The sequence below is a fragment of the Prinia subflava genome, chromosome 9, assembly GCF_021018805.1.
Source record: "Prinia subflava isolate CZ2003 ecotype Zambia chromosome 9, Cam_Psub_1.2, whole genome shotgun sequence".
Lineage (NCBI taxonomy): Eukaryota > Metazoa > Chordata > Aves > Passeriformes > Cisticolidae > Prinia > Prinia subflava.
The window spans coordinates 16724806-16747105 of record NC_086255.1 but is presented as its reverse complement, the minus strand read 5'-3'; the positions used below and the strand labels follow the sequence as shown (position 1 = coordinate 16747105).

At 44.1% G+C, this 22300-nt stretch overlaps 1 protein-coding gene across 1 annotated transcript; it reads right to left on the bottom strand.

Annotated features, from left to right (window-relative positions):
- Positions 1 to 17051: 17051 nt before the first annotated feature.
- Positions 17052 to 21492, bottom strand: CH25H (cholesterol 25-hydroxylase). The gene is made up of 2 exons (XM_063406463.1): positions 21435 to 21492; positions 17052 to 18543 (listed from the first exon to the last, which is right to left on the bottom strand). The coding sequence occupies exon 2, from the start codon at positions 18419 to 18421 to the stop codon at positions 17597 to 17599; it is 825 nt and encodes a 274-aa protein (XP_063262533.1). The 5' UTR covers positions 18422 to 18543; positions 21435 to 21492; the 3' UTR covers positions 17052 to 17596.
- Between the last annotated feature and the right edge of the window lie 808 nt (positions 21493 to 22300).

Genomic DNA, 22300 nt, shown 5'->3' with positions numbered 1-22300 from the left:
TAAGCTTTTTGTCTATCCAAAACCAAGGGAAGAGACTTGGAGACTGGCTTCTCTTTGAGTCTTCTGGTCCAGCCCACAGATAAATCACAGCAGTTGTTTCTATGACATTTCCTGCCCCAAAGAGCAAGCCAAAAATCCTATCCACATTCCCATCATGTCAAGTATTGCAACATCCTTTTAAGAAGTGCTTTCAAGCACAGTCTTGTCTTGTTCCAGTTCACCTAGAAAGCAGCTGAAAAGATCAATTCTCTCATCTTTTCTCCACCACATCCTTTCCTTGTTGGATGTGGTGTTTCCTTTCCCCACACAAAACTGAAGCTCTTAATCCTACCTTTCAAGGCCTTCCTGATTTCTGCCTATGTGTCCATTTACACAGAAAGATTAGCTCCCAGCACCGTTCAATCTGTTCATCACCACTGTTCTTCTAAGGAAGGCACCTCTTGCAAAAACTCATGCTTGCAATGAGTACCCATTAAACAGCAGCAAAAAGCACTTTGTTGTCCTTTTCCAAGGACACATGACCCTTTTTCCATGGTACACAGTTAAGAAACTGCTTCCCTACCTTCTTCCAACTGCTTGAACCTTCCTGTTGCCCATGGTTTACAGCCAGTGCATGGATTGGATAGGAGGGGGTGTGAGAAGGGGAAGAAATGATGTTTGTAGGCACCACATGTTTACACAGTACCAGCCACAACAGAGGTCTTCATCCATCAGGGCAGTTCCTGGACAACAAACAAACACTGACAGCATGGTCAGCAGGCAGGCTGCTTGATCCATGCTGTGAATGCTGAATCCCTCCACAACACAGCACAAATTTCACAGCTGCTCTCCTTCCTTCCAGCATGGTGCCTCTGAAGAGGATGCTCCTGGTGTTCCCAACAATCAGCTCCACTCCCACCCATCTCACAGGAGCAGCCAAAGCAGTGACAAAGCTCCCTGGGCAGCTGAGGACTCAGAGCAGACCCCTGCACTGATGCACCCCAGCTGCTAAGAGGGCCCTTTCCTGGCTGAGTGGGTGTCTGGATCCCCAGTGCTTGAGGTGAGGAAGGGAAATCATGACGACAGCCCGGAAAGTGATTCACAGCTTCCCAGGAAGCACTTTCCTGTCAAGATGACTGTGCTCACTGTCCTCCCCACACTATGCTGAGAGACTGCAGCCAGTTCAAAGGGTCAGAGACCTCACAGCAGACACTGGGGGAAGGGAACCGGCTGAGCCCACTTCAAGTACATCCCCAAAGAGAAGGAAGCACGATGCCACCACATCACACTGTGATGGGAACAGGGAGAAGGGAGGCAGAGCTCCTGTTGGGGGACACCCCCTGCCAGTCCCTTAACTCCATGAAGAACTAAGTCAAGGTTTAAAAAGAGTTCATATTCCTGCTAGCAGAAAGTAACAAAAAACCCCCTCTGCACGTGGGAGAGGGCCCTGCTGGGGTTCATTGCTCCTCTTCCAATTGTGAAGGCTGAACACAGGTAAGGGTGAAAAATACTGGGGGGCAGCAGAGAACTGAAGAAATTTCAGAAGCCACGTATCTCCCTCAGGGAGCAGCAAGCATCATTACCCTGGGCCTTCAAGGACCCTACAGAAACAGAGGAAACCATGTCGTTCTGGAGGCTGGCAGGAGGTTGTAGAGATCACCTAGTCCAGCCCTCTGCTCACAGCAGGGCTAGTTTCAAATAGCACTTACAGACCTCAGGGAACGCTTGTCTCTGTGCCAGCCTCAGAGAACTGATGGGTTTCAGGGCCTGAGCTGAAGCCAAATGTTTGTAGTAAGTGAAACAGAAGGTGTCAGAACCAGGCTGACCACACCACGTGAATGTTCTCAGTGCCAGGGACCTCCACCAAACACACACAGTTGTGACTCCACCCTTCTGCTTTCTCTGCATCTTTGGCAAGATGCAGTTCACTCTCTGCTGGAAAGCCAAGCAGCCTCTTCATCTGTGTGCAAGAATAAAAAGACAAAGTGCCAAGAGCCATTTGTACAATGAAGACATTGTGTCACAGACTTCTTCATTATCTGTGCTGCTCGTGAAGGAACGAGATCAAAACCCTCAGAACGGGAAGCATTTGAGTTGACATTCAAGCACAAATAGCTTTGCTCTATTAGACTTTCTGCCACCAGAAGTGACAGAAAGTGATTACATCAGTCAGAATTTGAATGCACTCTGACCTAGATTTTCAGAAGCCCATAAAGAGAGACCCACTTTCACAGATACATACTGAGATGCTGTTCTAATTGTTAAAAAATAAAGTATTGAAAGTCAACACATAAAGACAATGGGTTGAGAGCTGGACTTTGGCTGAGGATGGAAAGAATCTGAGTAGGGAGTGGGAACAGTAGAATTTTTTTTTCCACAGAAACGTCTGGGTATTTTTATTTTATATCTCTGTTTGAATATCAGCAGGAATGTTGTCAGCCAGTTGATCCAACAAAGTCAGTTAATTTCCTGGTCCTGCTGCTAGGTTTGTTAATAGCCAATGTCTACCAGTGTTTGGGAAATGAGTCATCTCATACATATTATCAGTTATATGTTGTTTTTCCTTGTCATTATTTCTAAGTTCATCTCAAAAACAGAGTACAATGGAAACCATACAGGAGTCTTCTATTGCTTCTTTTGGGAAGATACTGGCACACCTGGGCCTCATGTCAGGTCCAATCAGAGATCTACTGTTGTCCTACAATGATTTATGGAACAATACATTAGTGTGGAGCCACAGAAAGCCATATTTCTTGTAATATGAAGAGAGAAATTTATCAAAATTTTCTCCAGGAAGCAATAATTCAGAGTTTCATGGTGACAAGGAACTTAAAGGTTTTAGGGGAGAGGACAAATAAGATGATGGTGCTGATCTGTTTTGTTTAACAACTTTGGTATCCTCCTTTAAGTTTTTAATATACAAGAGGAATGTTTCTAACTAAGCTGAGTTGGTAGAGAATGCATCTCTAACCCCTAAGTGAGAAAATGTTTCTATAAGCACTCAAAAATTACTCACTGTTGGAATATACTTTCATTTTCCTCCTTGTGTGCATCCATGTCATAAAGACAAGTTTGCCCTAGACAATTTAGCAGTAAGTGATTCTAATCAACTGTTACAAGCCTCCTCAGCAGCCTCTCTGGGGATCCAGAAGCTCACCTTAAACCATCTTCCTCCCTCATAAATCACATCTGACAGCCCTGCTGTTTCAGCCTCTTTTCCTCTGCACAGGTCTCAGCTCCCTTCCCTATTCCTGATTCCCTTCAGCTCCATATCCTCCATGGTTCAGATGGTTTCCCAGCCAAAAAAATCCACTGGGATTTTGTCTCTTTCCTCTAAGGAAAACAGTAATATCTAAAGCTACTCTGCCTTCACAGAAACTTGCTTTTCTTCTTCCCTTTTTCTCCCCTTTCTTTTATTTTTGGGCTAGGGTATTTTTGTTTGTAAAGAAAATAAAAGAAAATTATGCCAGAACACACTGTCTTCCTTCAGTCTCACATTCAAAACAACTTTTAAACTTGCAGAGCAGCACTCGGAATCTCAGCTCTGTTTCTGACTGTGCTTTTTGCAGAAAGCAATGTCCCAGGCTTCTGAACTCTACGTGACTTTTAAGTCCTTTGAAATACAGGCCACCCTCCACTCCAGCCCATTTCCAACAGGCTGAAGTCCTACATCACTTTAACTGAGCCCTGCCCAGCATGTTACTGGGGGATCCTTTGCTCAGTCTCATTCATGTTTGTGGGATACACAATTAGGGATTACACTGGCCTTCAGCAAAGAACAGAGTTCAACAAAAGAGCTTTGTAGACCAAACTCATACAAGCTTTAGTGACCTCTTCCGTAAAGAACTAATAATTAGCCCAATTCTGAATTACATGTGATATTTTCTATAGGATCTAGCACCTATGCTTATAACTCCTGTCAAGTTTGAAGACATGCAATCAGAACAGGATTTAAGCCATTTAACCAAGCAGGAATTAAATTAAATTAAAATAATTCTAGGCTATGAAATAACCCACAGCAATTAGGATGACAAAACCTCAGAGTGTCAGCAAAATAAACACACAGGGATGATTCAGCTGCAAGCTGCAGAACTGCCAGCTGCTTTCAGGAGTGGAAAGATGCAGGGTTTTGCTTGCACTGTTAGAGAACAGAAGCTGCATTTACAGGCTTTGCTTCCAGATAATCCACGAAGCCAAAATATGTCTCAAGTAGAATTAGCACCCAGTAGCAGAAATGTCATCATTGTCAGCATCTGCTTTATGTAAATTCAGTGTACAGATTTTGCACAGCATCTTCAAAACCACTGCATTCTTCATTCCCTCCTGACATCGAATAATCCATTCAAATAAATTAAAGGACTAAAATATCCAATAAACCATAATAGACACTGTCAGTAGCGCAACTAGGAAGAGCTTACAAGGTTCAGACAAAGTATGTGTAATAATATGCAAAAAATAGATGTTTTGTGTGCATTCCTAGTTGTTATACAATACCAAAAGGTGAGTTAGAGTAAAGAAATGTAAAGAAAGAAAGGAAAACACTTTTTTTTAGTTGAAATACAAGAACATATCTTCCAGAGATGATGTCATGCATTAAATCATCATGTAGAAACTAGACAATTTTCTTCAAAATAAAAGTAAACTTTTGTTGAAAAGATGCATATTTGAACTATTTAAAACTATTTGGAAATTTCTATTATTCCTGCTTGAGTGAAAGATCAAATTCTTAAAGCAACAATTATATATTATTTATTTCTATTTTTTTCAAAATCAAATGCTTTTTATTTTGTTTTCAAATTAACTTAGAATTTCGAATCAATAAAAAAATTTCAGATGTCAAGAAATAGATTATGTAACATTCCTCCTTAAAAACGGAACTTAAAATATCCCTCTTGGCTTGATTCCACGGGACTGTTTTTCCGAGTGAGGCCACTAGCGTGGCAGAGGGCTCTGATTTTAGTGTTGTGCTGTGTGCAGATGTTTCGAGACGCTCGAAACACCTTTCCCGGGCGGTCCCGGGAGGGGGCCGAGGATGTGCCCCTGCGGAGGCGGGGGGGCTGCAGAGCCGTGCCCGGCCCGGCCCCGCCGTGTGTGCCCGGCCCCGCCGTGCCCGGCCCTGCCGTGTGTGCCCGGCCCCGCCGCGGGTGTGCCCGGCCCCGCTGTGTGTGTGCCCGGCCCCGCCGTGGGTGTGCCCGGCCCCGCCGTGGGTGTGCCCGGCCCCGCTGTGTGTGTGCCCGGCCCCGCCGTGGGTGTGCCCGGCCCCGCCGTGGGTGTGCCCGGCCCCGCCGTGGGTGTGCCCGGCCCAGCCAGGGACAAACCGCAGAGCCCACGGGCAGAACGGGAGTGCGAGGGCAGAGGGGTACGAGGCTGCGGAACTCATCGCTGGGAGCGATGCGGAGGTAGTAAGGAAAGCCTGACAGGATGGAATAAGTTTAAAAGTATAGAGGTGTAGAAAAAGAATAATCAAAACAAACCCCATCAAGACATGTTAACACGTACCTCTGAAACAAAGTGCCAGAGCGTTGCATCCCAATGAAATCACAATAAATCTCTGTTTTCACCTTCTGTTTTCAATTCAGAATGAGCTTTAGATAAATGTAACTTAACCTAAATTCTTATATTTGACAAATGTAGTTTATCTAATTCCTTGTGGATTATTTGCATGCCACTAGGCTGATACATCCCAGTATTGAGCAGTTTTAATAGCTTAGTCCTCAGCTCACCTGACCAGGAAAGGAGCAAGGAGACTGGTTCTTTACTGCTGCACCCCTTAGAGAGGAGCTCACAGTGGCTGCTAGGCACATATTGTGATAAATTTGCAGCTTCACTGTCTAGTCACAAAGCAGGTCCATCACTAGGTGAAACACTTGTGAGTTTCCTCCTTCTCAATCTTTCATCTACACTTAGTTTTCCTACACAAGTCACACATTCTTCATTACAGTTCTGGACCTCACATCATTAGCATTGCTCAGCCCTCTTCAAAGCCGTATCCTTTCTTTTCCACCTTGGCCAACCTGCACCCTCTAAAGTAAAACAGATGAAGGCAATACCAGTTGAACATATTCTGCACAGACCTATGGCAAAGATTAGGCATCTGTGTTGCTCATTGCTTCTTGGTGAACCAGTAAACAACATTTTCAACCAAATGAAGTCTAATCACCTAGCAGGCACAGTAAAGTTAGAACTTTAAAGAACTGGTTACAATTGTGCCTATCTCCAAGAAAATATTTCAATTATCCCTATTTCCAGGGGGAAAAAAGTTCCAAAATGTTATATCCAAAAATTTTAAAAAGTATAATTTCATGAGCGAGCCTTTTTTTAGTAAAAGACTGGTAGTGATTAACAATATGATTCCCAAAATCATGAGAGATGAGAGGCTTTGACAGGAATTGTCTTTTTTCCTCAGTATGTGATTAGAAGAGTTGTGAACTAGCATCATTTCTGACCCCCCTCAATTTTCATTTCCTCAAAAGGAGGCCTGAGAGTAAAGCTGACCAAGAACCTGAAAGCTTTGGGAGGTAAAATTAGCATTGCAGGGTGGCACGGCATCAGGGAAAAAAGAAGACTGAGAAGGAAAAACATCCAAGAGAAAGGGACATATAAGTACAGAAATATCAATATTCGACAGAGAGTGAGTCTCCTTGCTGCAAAAGTAGAGATAGTTAACCTCAGCCAGTTTCTGCAGTTTCTGTAGTCATTTCCACAGATTTTGTTCTACTACCTTTTTAATGTTGCTTGAGGTCTAACCCAGGATTTCACATGAACAAGGAACTCCCACTTTGCCACAAGAAAAATTCTGCTCTCGCTGTCCTTAAAGACTGTTAATCCCCTATTGCATTACAAAGTTGAGGAAACCCCAGAAAACATTTCAGATCCTTGTATTTTTGAGTAAGCTTTTTTCCCCCATCCTTCCAGTTCAGTTGTTAATTTTGGTTCACGAGAAACATTGCTTCAGTCTTCATCAGCACTTCCTTTTTCTTAAAGTGGAGTTTCGAACTTCATCTTGACATGCTGCAAGCCCAAACCAAGCTTCTACCTGGCGGAAGGGATTAGAGCCTACTCAAAATGAGGGGGAGAGCCCCCAGAACTTTCTATTCCAGATGCAAAATCTCTTATGTCAGCCAGGAGGACATGACTCAGATCAATGCAACATCTGTGGGCAGTGCAGAATGCACTCAGAGTATTGCTCAAAGTCAGCGTAGCTTGTTCCAACCAATCTCCAGAAGAGGTTTCTGGAATCAGTAACACAATGCTTTGGCCAGCTGTCACTTGGTCAAGATGATACCAAAACCCTAAAGAGAAAGTATATATTAAAAAAAAAATAAAGAAAGAAAAACAGCTGAAGTTTTCATTTCCAGATATGCTACAGTATTTGTTCCCCCTCTGAGAAAGTATTGAGAGGTAGAAGCAGAAGAAGGGGAAAGGGAGTATGGGGGAGGCACTGGAACCACCCTGTGCAAGAAGACTTTCTGCAGGTGGGGATGCAGAACTGGGAGTGTTGAGCTGGATGAGGTGAGGGCTGGTAATTTTCAAAGACATAAAAGTAATTTGTAATTTCTAGGGAAAATCTTCACCTTGATTTCCTATCCAGTTAATGTGGAGTACCTTTCTTCTCACATAATAATGTCTCTACTCCCCAAATTTATATTGGCTTACTTGATTATCATGCAAACCTGTGTCTTAAACCCATCTAAACTAGTAAAAATTAAAAATAATTGATTGCACTAGGAGAAAGATTTAAAATAAGGATATAAGAAACAGTTCTTTGGTAAGAGATTATTAAAAACACAGAAAGTTACACATCCACACAATTAAATCACATGATTTCTGTGCCCTCACTTAGAACTGCTGACATTCTGTGGGAAAGCTTCATTGCCTACAATTATCAGCAGTAATGTGGGCTCTGAAGCTAGCTACGTCCTGGGATTCGTCCCATGCTTCCTAGCACTCCATTTTCCCTGGGATCAGCCTGCCACCACTGCCTCTCCTACAGCACTGACCAAGAGCTGCTCTCCCTCCTCACGAGCAGGAGTCATGGCCCTGGCGTTCACCTCCCTGAGAAGTGACACTGATGGGGTCATCATCAGGTGTCTTCTGCAGGACAGCTCAGTGGGGATCATGAAGTGAGTGGCTCTTGATTTTGTCACTTTTCAGACAAAAATAAGAGGCATGGTTGAAATCAAAAAAACTGCTTGTGAGCTGTAAATCCTTATTGACTTTGTGAGTTAAACACCACAACCACAAAAACCACAGAACCTCTGCCAGATCCTCCGTCATGCAGCAGTGTCTCCAGCTACCTCCAGCCTCACTACACTGTCCCACAAAATCCTTATTCCTTTCCCATGTCCTCAGAGCTCACCCCACACATAGACCCCCCCAGAACATCTCTCTTGTATCTTGCTTGGCCTCAGGCTGAGGAACAGACAGCACAGGCTGCAGTTAATGTTTGTGAGGGCTGGCACACTGCTTTCCCACAGAGTGAACCAGGGCCACTTCCTCCCCTAAATGGGTAGTTAAAATGCTGCAAATACCTCTTGCCTCTGTCCAGCTAGTGATTTCCACAAAATGTCAGAGCACTTCATGTCTTGGGACGTCTCCTGCTCTGTCCAGTTGTGCTGAGTTGTGTAACAAGCCCACAGATTACTGGAAGTCTCTGACATAAGCTGCAGTTGCATAACTCATTTCCTTCCGAAACTGGGAGAAAAACGACACTATCACTACCACACGAGTTTCAGCTGTCTTGCTGGCTGGCAGCAGTCTTAAGTTTCTCCTGAGAGTGAGCAGGCATGCTCATACCTCCCCATCACTGCTGCCTCATGGTCCTTTCTGCAGATGTTTGTCCCTAACTACCAGCCATGACTCTGTTTGACATCATCTCCAGCTTTCTTACATAACATCACACCACACTTTATATGCTATTGGGGTTTATGTATATGTAAATATCAAAAGAAAAAAGCAATGGGGAATTCACACACACACACATATATATATGAAAGTAATATTTATATGCATATGTTTGTACAGAGAAATAAAATGGAGATATATGTGCACTATCATGAGCTAGACAATCACCACAGGTGCCACACATCCATTTCTAATAACCTCATCCTGAAATTCTCACTGAAGCAGAATGAAAGTGCAGTTGTACCCTGAGAGCCACTGTCAAAGGTAGTTGGACAGATACCAGCTACCTTTGTGTGACTTAAGTCCAAACTTGAATCCTGCTGGTTTTCTTATGCCATTGTCTGGATTTTTTACCTTAAAAGGCAGAAGTACCTTAAGCATACAGCTATAACAGCATAATTATTAGAAATCTCTTACAAAGTGGATTTCTTGTACATTGCCAGAAGCAAAACAAACTTCTAAATCCTGCTCCTTGCCACAGCCAGTTAGAACCTTAGTAGGTGCTACACCTACATTACATAATCAAGATTTGTAATAACAGCACTAGGAAATTAAAAAAAAAAATTAAAAAGCCTCATTTCTTGTTTTGTTTAAGTATTTGTGCTTTGTATAAAACAGACGCACACCAGCTTTTCAGGTATCTGAAAGGACCAGTTATTGCCAAGTCAAACTTTGATGAATGGAATGAGAAAGTTCTGATTAAATTCTTCTAATAAAGAAGTAAATACAGCTTCCACAAAATACACATTATAGATATCTTTCATCTTGGTTTAAAACTTCACTCTAGCTACCAGGACTAAGAAACTACTGAATGCAGAAGGCCCACACTGTGACTTTAGCCTCTTGGGAGACAGTTTTTTTCCCTCTATTTATATAGCTCCTGGAAACTAGATTTTTCCAGGGTTTCAAAATAATGTTATAAATAAATAATAGTAATTGAATTAGTGCCAACTGCAAATATAAGGATCTAGCAAGACAGCTAACTTCTAGAAAAAGGATTGAGGCTAATACATAAGCACTAATTTATCCCACTACCCTATGATTAAGAGGTCTAAAAGAAAAGCAGTGAAGCAGTAAGCTGAAGTTCAATAGACAAAGGAAATAAAACAGAGAACCAGCTTGTTGTGCTGCTATGGCTGAGTGCATATGCCTTCCCACATTTTACATGCTCTGCTCTTTTGTTATCTGTCCATAGCTTTCAGAGTTTAACAGTGCTCTTCTGCAATCTGTGCCAAGTGCAGAGGGAAACGAAATTCCTTCTTCTGAAAAATGGTTCAATTACTCAAGATACAAATCTGAGACAAAAAAAGAGAAAGAAAAGCATACAGCATATTGGCTAAACTATGCAATTAATCTCCAGAAAGAAAAGGATGCAGAGCAGTAGGCATAGAGCCCAGGTTTAACAGGGTGGGAAGGGGGGGTTGGTTAGGAGTATAGCATCAGGATTTGCAAGAAAGCAAATAAAATAATAAACTCTCAGTCATGGCACTTCCAAAAGAGTGTTGCTACATAGACTTGTTACCCACTAGCCAGGTGCAAGGTCCAAGCTAGTGATTTTGCTTCAGCTTTCTGGTTTAGGAAATAGGCCAGCTACATAATGTGAAGTGGAGAGGTCATAAACTGGCAAAGCAATTATCCACAGGTGAGTCACAAGAAACAACAGACAACCTGAATCAATGAGGACCACGGCTATGGGAACACTGGAAACACTGGAAACAATCAAACCCACTGAACAAATAATTACATAATCTTTTGCTTTTACCACAATAGTACCAACGCTAATAAGCCATTGTTAACTTTCCTGAGGCTCTACCTTTGGGTTTTGCCTGGTTGCACCAGAATTGTTGTTGACAAGAAAACTTGACGCCCTTGAGTTGCATCCGCACAGCCCCGCCAGAGCGCGCTCCCCTCACACAGACACAGCCCCGGCTCTGCCCGGCCTCCTCACCAGAGCCCCTGACCCACACCCAGCCAGGGACCACAGCAGCCCTGGAGCTCCCCACGGCCACGGCGGCCCGAGAGCTCCCCACGGCCACGGCGGCCCGAGAGCTCCCCACGGCCACGGCGGCCCGAGAGCTCCCCACGGCCACGGCGGCCCTGGAGCTCCCCACGGCCACGGCGGCCCTGGAGCTCCCCACGGCCACAGCAGCCCTGGAGCTCCCCATGGCCACGGCAGCCCTGGAGCTCCCCACGGCCACGGCGGCCCTGGAGCTCCCCACGGCCACAGCAGCCCTGGAGCTCCCCACGGCCACGGCGGCCTGGGAGCTCCCCACGGCCACAGCAGCCCTGGAGCTCCCCATGGCCACAGCAGCCCAGGAGCTCCCCACGGCCACGGCGGCACAGTCCAGAGTGAGTTCAGCTGGCTTCAGTGAGCACAGGGAGACAAACCAAGACCTCCCTGGACTAGAGGACAGAAAAATCTTCTCACCTCCTCTGAGCGAGACGAGGCCCGAATAGGCTCTAGAGAGGCAGGTGGGGAGGTAACAGAAGCTCTCCCACACCCAAGGGGAAAGACTTTGAGAGCAAACACCTGAAATTGAAGCCAGCCTGCCTGGAGCTGAATAGAAGAGGAAAAGGGTCAGACCAAGAGCTTGGCCTCTCAGACATTGTTTTCACGACAGGTTGTGAGGGATAAGTCTCCATTGGCAGCAGGACTTGTGCATGCAATGTATTCCAGATTCTCAGGTGATGCAGGCACCTGGGAGTGATCATCTGAGTGCCCGAGGGATAAAACATGGCAAACCTGGCAGAGCAGCTGGCAGGACTCAGCCCGTGTCCTTAGAGGATGAGGGGAGGTTGTCAGCAGCTGCTCAGAAGTATTTTCGCATTACCAGGAAAGGAGAACACAGTGTAGATTCCTAGGATAGAAACAGAGAGGAAGGCAGCTGATAGGCATTTGCTTTTTCTGTAAGCTCAGCTGAGAAGGACACTTCTGATCTTACAGGTTTTGTAAGTTGCAATTGTCAGGGGACCTGCTTGTGCAGTTTTAAATCATTCCATTTCCCAAGTTCGTTTGTCTACAGAGCTTGACAAATTCCACTGTCTCAGCTATTTAGACGAGTTCCGGAAGTTTTGTAAATAAATCCTTTAAAGGGGCTGTGAAATTACCCATGTGTGTTGTTTCTTAGCGTGTCATTTTTCACAGCTGCTGTGGATGGCTGAAAAGGTGTGTAAACAGACACCAACAAAATTTCTAGCAGTGCTTATTCATATTCTTTTGATAAAGAGGGTGGATCTGCTCACCTTAAAAACAGTTTTTCTGTAGCTCATTGTAAATTTTGGACAACTTAATCCCCTGAATTATTTGCTGCCTAGCTCTGAGGACAAATGAAAACACGTGCCATCTAAATTCTCCCTGGAAGTACAGATAGCCCATCCTTTCTCATCCCTTTAAATCAAATATCTATAGTATGGAAGTCTCTCTCAACAGACTGAAACCAAAGTAGTCATGTTTCTGCTTGCCTGGCCTACTAACCCTTTGGATTGTTGGCTTTTTTATTTTCAACAAGTAAACCTGCTATCTCAAACCTGAGCATGGAAGAGGTACTCCAGTCCATGTGCCTGTAGATCTTTTCAACTTAGTCTTATGCTTGGTGACACAAAAATATATTTGCATTTATGCTGACCAAAGGTGGAGCTCCCTCTTGCAGGTCACTGTTTTGCTGCTGTGGGAATTTCCAGAAAGAAAGATAAGAGTAAGGAAAGGCTCTGTGTGGATGTGGAGTCTGAGCCATTCCAGCAGTAAGAACCTGAGGGCTGAAACCATCTGTGCTCAGGTGGGAAGGATATATCAGTGCAACACCCCATCCGTACCTGACAGCACTGTGCACTGCTCCAAGGGACAGAAATAAAAGTGCTTTCCCATCTTCCTTTCTCTTCTTCTCCTGTGCACTCCTATAGCCTTGATCACAGCAACCATTCCAGATTGGGAGACAAGGCGATTAGTAAGCTTTTAAAATCTTCTCTTTGAGAAGAATACAGTTTGAAAAGAAGGATTTAAAACTCGGCCTGGTTTTCCACAAATAAAGGGCCCTCTGCATTGGTTCTGTTCCCTTTAAAGCCTGGAATGCTTATGCTGGTTAGCTCAGGGGAGAGTATGGGACTTTTTTCAGTAAACAACTTCAAATTTCCCTAAATTAGAAACACATTCAAGTTTGGAAAACAATTGTTTGGCAGTTGCTTTTACAAGAAAACCATGCTGCAAACACAGCTCCAGACTGTTCTGCAAAGGCCTTTCAGGTTGGATTGCACTGAGCAACGCAGGACCAGTGTCAATATTTGAGCATGCAAAGTCAGAGCTTTGACGTGGTTTACATGTAAATGTGATGGTGGGTTCACACTCCAGTCGTTCTTTCCCTCGAGGAAATCTGTGAATAAATCCAGTGAGGATTTGTATTTTCAGAGTGTCTAAGCCAGATGATTTTTTCAGATACAGATCCTTTACTAGTTCAAAAAGAGTTGCATGGCTTTGGGCAGGTAATAGTGGAAGCTTAATACTTGTACATGAAAGCAAGAACAAGTGGAACTGAAGGGACTGCTGAGTCCACCAAGATAAAGCCACATCAGAGTGATTCATTCTTCCAATGATATTGAGAGGCAACAGATGGCAATTAAGTGTTCTGTTATCATAAATTGCCTCAAAACTAATTTAGAGATAGCACTGCCCAGAGATGCTAGTTTTTCATTTAATCCGGATAACACACTAGATTAAGCGAGTCACTAAACCCATTATTGATACAGATTGTTTTTCATAATAATAAATCATAAGAAATCATAAACCAGAACTGTGTAGGTTTTCCCCTGTAAAGTGCTTGTACTTGATCAACATAAGGGAGGACCAAGCCTTTTCCAGCACTGAATATTGACTCAGCATGGCTCTAAGTATCACAGGCTTACTCCAAAGCATATGAGGAGCCTACTTTACAGCAGCACTGAAAACACACCCACTAAGTAGAAACATGTCCCTTTGCAGTGTTACACTCCTATCTCAAAATTGCCAAACTGGGTATCATTTGAAAGACTCAGACTAAATTTCAAGAGAAGTATAGGACTAAACTGCCAGTGAGAATATGGGAACTCCTGCAATTCATAAGAGCAGACAAAGAGCTCAATATTTAATGTGTGCCTAAGAATAAAGATAGAGAAATGCATAAAATCTTATTTCTTTGAGCTTTATTAAATTTTGAAGATATAAAGTGGACAATAGCAGCACCAAAAAAATTCATTGTATAGCTTCAGAGGTCTCTGCAAACATCCTCTATTTACTCACAAATGACCACAATTTAGCCTTCAGCAGATTCGACAGGAAGTCTGTGTGGAACACCAAGTTATAAAGAGGAAGGAAGCTAGGAGAATTTTGGAACAGAAGAGAGAAAGTTGGGTTTAGTATTTTACACAAACTCTTACAAGTCAGTGTCATGCCTTTCCTTTTGTCTGGTAACGATCTGTGGTAAAGACCATGGGGAAATGCAAATATAGGAAGCAACATCTATAAAGTCCTGTTTTAAAATCTCACTGCTATCAATACAAAGAACTTACTGTCCTCTCATGCTCAGTGGCACAGTATATGCTGAGCTTTCAATGAAAACATCAAAAAACCCAACCTTTATTTGCTTTATCTCCAATATATGTTTTCACTGAATTGTAAAGGCCTGTAGTCATGTATTTGTTTGGGTCTTCCACTCACGAATTTTTCTCACATGCACAACTAAACTTAGACTAAAGTAAACTGCTACAGAAAGCACTTCAAAGTATACATAACTCACAAATGTATCCAATCCCTTAGAGTTTAGAACCTAACTTACTTCAAAAGCATTGGAGAAATAGGGAAAAGTTATGCTAGGATTATGTCATGAGGATATATACATATATATCTAATATGGTATTCAAAAATGCCATTCCAGATACGTATTAGTCAAATATTCATTTAACAACCTTTTTACTTTTTTTGACTGTTCATGTTCTTGCAATAATGAGCCTTTCAACTGAGGTTCCAGGTCTGATTGGTGAGGTTCCAGGTCTGATTGGCTACAGAGTAGGTACAGATATAACCTGGGGGAAATTCCATGTTTGAGGAAACATATTATTGGTTTCTGTCTGACGCAAATGTTGAGGATGTGAGGAGCAGGCAGGATCACTGTGCAGCACATTACCTCCTTTCATCACCAGTTTGATCATCCTCAATAGCTGTCAGACTACATTGCCAGTGCCAAACCAGACAATCATCTCACTTGACTTGACAACAGCAAGCATAGCTTGCAGTTTTACCTGCAGCTGACTAGAACTCTCCCCAGGAGTTGATATAAACTCCTGGATATAAAGGTATAAAGTACTTTATATCAATATAAAGTACTACATCAACTCTTAAGCTTCATACACAAAAGCAGAATAATCCCCATCAGTTTAGTCACAACCTTTCTTGTGGGTTTTGCTCATGGGCTTCCTACAGCAACATATCCAAGTACCAGTTCGCCTTACCCTTGCTTACTCAGAGAGCTAAGAGTACATGAAATAGATTGTTATAGTGTGCAGTTACAAAATATAGTGTAAGGTATAACTCATTGAAACCACAGATTATCCTTGCCAGATGCTCACAATTTGCCAGGCTGAAGTAAGTGGGGTTTCTAGAACAGAAATGATAACTTTAGGACATCTCAAAATGGCTAAACAGCTCAAAGAAACCAGAAAATGTTTTTTGCCTCCTGCATACGGAAGAAAAGAAAGAAGACTTCCCTCTCTTTCTAGAACAAACCAAAATACCTAAGATTACAACCATCAGAGAGATTGGGCATTCTTTCTCACAGCTTAATAGATGAAGGGCAGATTCCAGTATTATTTTAAGCCTCAAGTTTTGCTCTCCATATGCATCATGTTCCTAACAAGGAAAAGAAGGGCTGCTCTTCTGTGATAGCCAGAGAGCAGAGAGAGTATTTAAGTACTAAGATTGCAGCATTTTGTATTGTTTATGAAGATGCTTACGAAAATTATTTCCTTTTATCAAAAAGACACAGTGTCTCAAAGTGCTGTTCCCTTTATAAATTCACATTGCTGGAAATAATAAGGGTTCTCTCTTCTACTGGACAAACAGCCTCTGTAAGGTCACACAACCCTCTAGACATAACACAAGGACAAAGACATTTTTGGATGATGATGTTGAGTGTTATTTCCACACTTTCTACATTATTTGTGCTTTCTCTCTTTCCATCCTTATTCTGGGAAGTTTATTAGTAATACAGATAGATGATTACAAGCATTAAAATGTTTTATAGTAGATGTTAGACATCACTGTGGATTTCTGCTGAATGGGACATCAAAGGCTTGCTTATCTCTTCATGCCTAATTTCTTCACTGTGACTTCTGTGAGATATGTTTTGATCTTCTGTATGTAACTGTTCTTCTAGCAACCCATCTGTCTTAGGATCCTGAAAAGTTTGATTCTATTCCCCTGAAATCTGACTTAAAGAATCATCTACTTTGTAGAAACCCTGTTTATATTCTTTGACGGGATCTTGCGCACAAGTAGCAATTAATTGCTTTGATTGTGAAGGACCAATGCTTCCATTTAAGGACCAATGCTTGGTAAAAATTATTCAAGCTTCTCAAAAATATAGTAATAAAATTGTACTACGACTTTTTAAACTGCGTTCTTCAATCTTATCTTTCTACAAAATTGAAAACTATTTTAAAATAACATATGACTGGAGAAAAAGTAAATTATTCACTTTTGAAATAATATTACAATATTTTACTAATACAAGTCTGCAACTCTGAAATTAGAAGGGATGTCAGTCTCTTTTCCCAGGTAACAAGGGAAAAGACAAGAGGAAAAGGGCTCAAGTTGTGGCAGGGCAGGTTTAGATTGGATATTAAGAAAAAGATCTTCACTGGGGGTTGTCAAGCACAGGAACAGGCTGCCCAGGGAAGCGGCTGACTCACTATCCCTGGAGGTATTTAAAAGATGTGTAAATGTGGCACGCAGGGACAGGGTTTAGTGGTGAACTTGGCAGTGTTAGGGTAATGGTTGGACTCTATTTTAGAGGTCTTTTCCAACCTAAACAGTTATATGATTTTATAATTCAAATAAGTGATCCCTATGCACAAGGAACCATACCTGTTCCTCACATGAACAGAAGAATTAATAAAACAAAACATGATACTATTTTAAAAGAATGAACATATTTATTCTTTATTAAAAACAGACAGTACACCAAGGTAAAAAATATAAATATCAAAATCATTTAACCGTTAGCCAACCACCCTGACTTGGCAGCAATATTTTGCAAAATCATTGTGCAATAATTTTCTCTGGCAGATTAAACTCCACAAAATCCATGATGTGTACCTTTTATGTTTACATCATAAATCATCCTACAAGAGTAAGATAATGTTCTGGCGTATGTATAAAACATCATACAGCAACATGATACATGCTTTATGAAAGCTGGAAAGAAGGAAAGGAGAGAGAATGTCTCTTAATGCTTCCCTTAAACCTTCAGCTCAAATTTAAGCAACAGATATTCACTTTCCCATTTGCAGTCCCTAACACAGGCAGTTCCAAGTACACACACAAATACCCATATATTAAGAGGATTTGTTATAAATAGCTATTACTTTTATAGGCAGCTTCAAATATACAATCTTCTGTATGTCTTTTAAAAAATAATGTCCCTGTTTAGTCTATAAAAAATAAGAGTTCATCCACAGGTAAACATTCTTAACTGGAATGTGACTCCATGAATGTCCCGAAGAGTTTGTCCCAGTGTGTGAAGTAAGGAGCATAGTTCGATCTGAATTTCAGATGGTGGAGATCATGATGAGGAGCTCCTCCGTACAATCCAAAAGGCACAAGTCGGTGAGTTGACCACGGGAGGTCATATCCAGAATGGTCCTCCACTGACAAACCAATGTTTACAAGGAAGAAAATCATTTCTGTCAAAGGATGGCATCCGAGGAGCATTGGGTTTATAGCAGCAAAAAATCCCAGTGACAGCAACTCCCACGTGCTGGAATACTGTGTAGTAAGGGCAAACGTCGACACGTGCTTGTGATGCACCTTGTGGAAGGTCTTGTAGAGCCAAGGCACCTTGTGATGAAGCAAATGCCACAGGAAGTACTCAAAATCAAACAGCAGCAGACAACCTGCTACCTGCAGCAGGACTTCAGGCAGCTCTGGAGCTATCACTGGCAGATTCATGGGTCTCCAGTACCAGTGCAGAAATGTCACCGGGAAGATCAAAACAACATGGTGATATGCACTTTGAATAATGCAAGGCACCATCATTCCAAGACTTGGATAGTTCTGTGGCTGGATTTTGTATTTTCTCAGCTCTGGTAGTCTAATGCTTAAAAAGTCCAGTGCAATATATGGAAGACAGAAAGCCATGTATGCTGTAAAAGAAAACAGCACTGGGAAAAACGGTGACTTGATCAATGGCTCCTTTGCGGTGACAAAGTCCCAAAGAGGCTGCAGGCACAACGTGTCCCGCTGTGCCTCCATCAGAGAGCGGAGCAGCGCTCGCTGCGGCAGGCTGCAGTTCATGCTGAGTGCAGTGTGAGGCAGCTGGAAATCCTGCAGGCTTTTATGCAGCCTGCTCAAGCAGTGACTCCACCCCCAGTTCGTACACGGCAATGTGCATCTTTAAAGGGCGAGCTCTCTCTCTCCTGTCGTATAGAACGTGATAGAATGCATTACAATCCCAGTACGGGATTAGCTGGCCAAGGTTTTCAGCAGAGCTCTATAAGGGGCTTGCACAGTAGAAAAACAAGCATAAGTGCAGAACTCTAATGTTGGAATTCAGAGGAAGAGTTGGGACATCTTCCACTCCACTTAGTGCAGACATTTAAAAAGTTGCTGTTTCTTACTAATTTTGAATTGTGTCATCCTTTGTTATTCTTTTGCCTTTATAGATAAGGCAAAAAAAAATTACCATTGCTGGATTTCTTGGTTGTTGGTTTTTTTTTTCCCAGTTGTTTGTTTGTTTTTGTGGGGTTGTTTTTGGTTTTTTATGTGACTGCTATCTAAACTCCAGGTCTGACCTGTGGATATCTGGTGGTTAATGGCTGTGTGCAAACATATTTTTGTTAGTGATCCCTTGGTTATAAAATAGCCTCAGTTAAAACCTTAGGGAGACCTACAATGCACTTATAGTCTGGATGTGGTGGCTGTGACTTATGTCTGTCTGACACGACATTTGAGGTCATGTTCTCCTTTATGTACCTGTATCTACTTGACATGGAAAAATTCACCAGACCTGACTAGATGCAAAATTGAGCCAACCACTTTTGAAGAACATAAGGTCCCTCACTTGCAGAGAAGAATACAGGGAAAAATCTCATTATGCTTCCAGACAGATGCTTAGTGACCAGTACTATACATTATTACAATATTATCTCCATATCTCAACAGCTCTGTTAGCAAGCTGATATGAAAATTCTCCTTTACCCATGTATCAAACTAACACATATGCACTTAAAAGATCCACCAGTTAGACCTATGTCCTTTAAAGGATCTTCCTCTGACCACACACAAGCACACCACAGGCAGAAGCCAGCAGGCTTGGCTCCAACATTCCTAATTTTCTAAAAACATTTAGAGGCAAATGATGGAAGTTTTTATTTAACCACTACGACATCACTTCTTTTGTGCTTTTAGAAAAAGAAAAACAAAGCTTTGAACTTTTAGGGAAACAGAGCTTGCCATAAGCTTCCTATGAACTCACCTCTTTTGTCAGTAAAGCATTTATTCTAATATTGGAAATGAGGTCAACTTCCTGGATGACTTTATTAGCTTGTTCAGATGATTTTACCTCTTTGCTGATCAGAAAATAAATCTGATGGGGCAAATGTGAGACTGTATTTCCTTGCTTCTGAATAATTAAGAATGATTAATTAGCAGATCTTTTCTGAATATGCATGAATTTGTAATACTTAAGTGTGCTTTCAGTTTCAACTGTTTTCAACAGATTCTGTTCTCTCCTTAGGCTTCAAGAATTTTACCTAAATAGTAACATATATCTGTGTTATTATTCAGGCAATCAGTAGGTCCTTGTTGGAGTCAGGTTTCTACCTGTCCCACATATATTTTGGAATTCAGATTCCTTACTGTTATGAGACTGTCGTCTGGAATTAATTTATTTAGACCATTAACTGTTGTAAATTAAAAGCCAGTGCAAGACACTAATCTAACAGATGAGGATCTATATCCAAGAGCTTCATTTCAGTCTTCTGACTGCATTTATCATAATCTCTGTTCCTCAATAAGGTGCTTATAACATGATCACCACCTGGGTCCAAGAACATTCATGTGATTTCTGTTGATTTATAAAGTCACAATCAGAAATTAAGTCTCCCAGATGGGATATGTGATCCTCTCTTTTATTAAAATTATGCAGGGGATCAATTTATTCTATAACATATTCCAAATCTCACTAAAGGGAGATTGACATAAATTGCTCAGCTGCCTTAAAGACATTCCTCTGACTAACCCCTACAGATACGTGAAGTCTCAAAAACTTTTAGAGCCATTGCTGCCTACAAACTAAATTTTTAAAAACAGGCATTTTGCCTATAGATTAGGTCATAGAAAAATGTTCTTAAGTCCCCTAAGGAAAGATAAGGGCACTCTGCAGTGCTGTTTGTGGGATATCCTGCAACAGAGCCCAAGCAGGGCGCAGGCGAGCAGCGCTTACCTGGGAGGCTGGCGCCGCCCCGAGAGCGCTGCGCAGCACGGCTGCCCCGCAGGGAGCCGGCCCGGGACAGCGCATCCCCACGGGTCACACAGGACACAGCCCCGGCCTCCAGAGGATCCAGCACCCTCCAAGCCGTCTGGCTTAGCCACCAAGTGGCATTCACCACATATCTCCGCTCTGCTAACTTCACTTGCCTTGTCAGCACAAGGTATGACACACACACACCAAAAACCCCAAACAAACAAAAAAAAGTATGCACAAATCCTTTCTGTCCCTAACTCAGCAACACAATCCCAGCTCTTTTCACTTAACTTGCAATGCTGCCAAAGTTCCCCATGTGTTACAAGAATCTAAATGGCTCTCTCAAAAACTCACTCCTGCTACAGAGTTTAGGTTGAAGGGCACATAGTTTGGAATGAGGCCCCACAAAGGGTCTTAAATAGATTCCACATGAGCACAGGATGCAAGCACCTACCCCAGGCTGCACTGCACAAGCTATAACGCAAACAGCACAACACTACAGTGGGTTTGAAAATGAGGGAAAGTTAGCGGGAGGGAAAACTAGAATCAACATGCTGAAACTAATGCAGCATTAGAGGGAAAAATTCTTTTTCCATCCTCCTCTTCTCCCCCTCTGTCTGGTAGTATTATTGTTGTGCCAGAGAGAAGATAACATCCCAGAACAAGCTGAGCCTTATACCGGGAAAAGCGAGCTGGAGAAGAGTGCTGTAGACTTGTTCAGGACCAGCACCAGGGAAGCAGGACAGGCACCAGGAGCAGCGGAAAGTAGTGGCACTGCCTGCTGTCGTTATAAAGAAAGCTGTGACCATGCTGGCACAACGCGGTGCTCACGCCCGGACTCACCTGCCCGCCGAGCCGCCCCGCCCGGCCCCGCCCGAGCCCCGCCCCGCCCGGCCCGGCCCGGCCCGGCCCGGCCCGGCCCGGCCTGCTCTCGCCCGCAGCCCCGCCCGCAGCCCCGCCCGCAGCCCCGCCCGCAGCCCCGCCCGCAGCCCCGCCCGCAGCCCCGCCCGCAGCCCCGCCCGCTCCCGCCCGCAGCCCCGCCCGCTCCCGCCCGCAGCCCCGCCCGCAGCCCCGCCCGCTCCCGCCCGCTCCCGCCCGCTCCCGCCCGCTCCCGCCCGCTCCCGTCCGCAGCCCCGCCCGCAGCCCCGCCCGCTCCCGCCCGCAGCCCCGCCCGCTCCCGCCCGCAGCCCCGCCCGCTCCCGCCCGCTCCCGCCCGCAGCCCCGCCCGCAGCCCCGCCCGCAGCCCCGCCCGCTCCCGCCCGCAGCCCCGCCCGCTCCCGCCCGCAGCCCCGCCCGCTCCCGCCCGCTCCCGCCCGCAGCCCCGCCCGCAGCCCCGCCCGCTCCCGCCCGCAGCCCCGCCCGCTCCCGCCCGCTCCCGCCCGCTCCCGCCCGCTCCCGCCCGCTCCCGCCCGCAGCCCCGCCCGCTCCCGCCCGCAGCCCCGCCCGCTCCCGCCCGCTCCCGCCCGCTCCCGCCCGCTCCCGCCCGCTCCCGCCCGCTCCCGCCCGCTCCCGCTCGCTCCCGCTCTCCGCGCGGTCTCCCCGCGGCAGCAGCGCCGCCCAGCGCCCGTCCGCGCCCCCGCCGCCGGCTGCAGGATACCGGCACCGGGAAACTCTCCTCGGCTCACAGCTCCGGGGATAACGTTCTCTCTCACACCTTACCTAGTAAAGCCATTTGTAACTTTTTATGATATTAACGCACTTCTGTATCA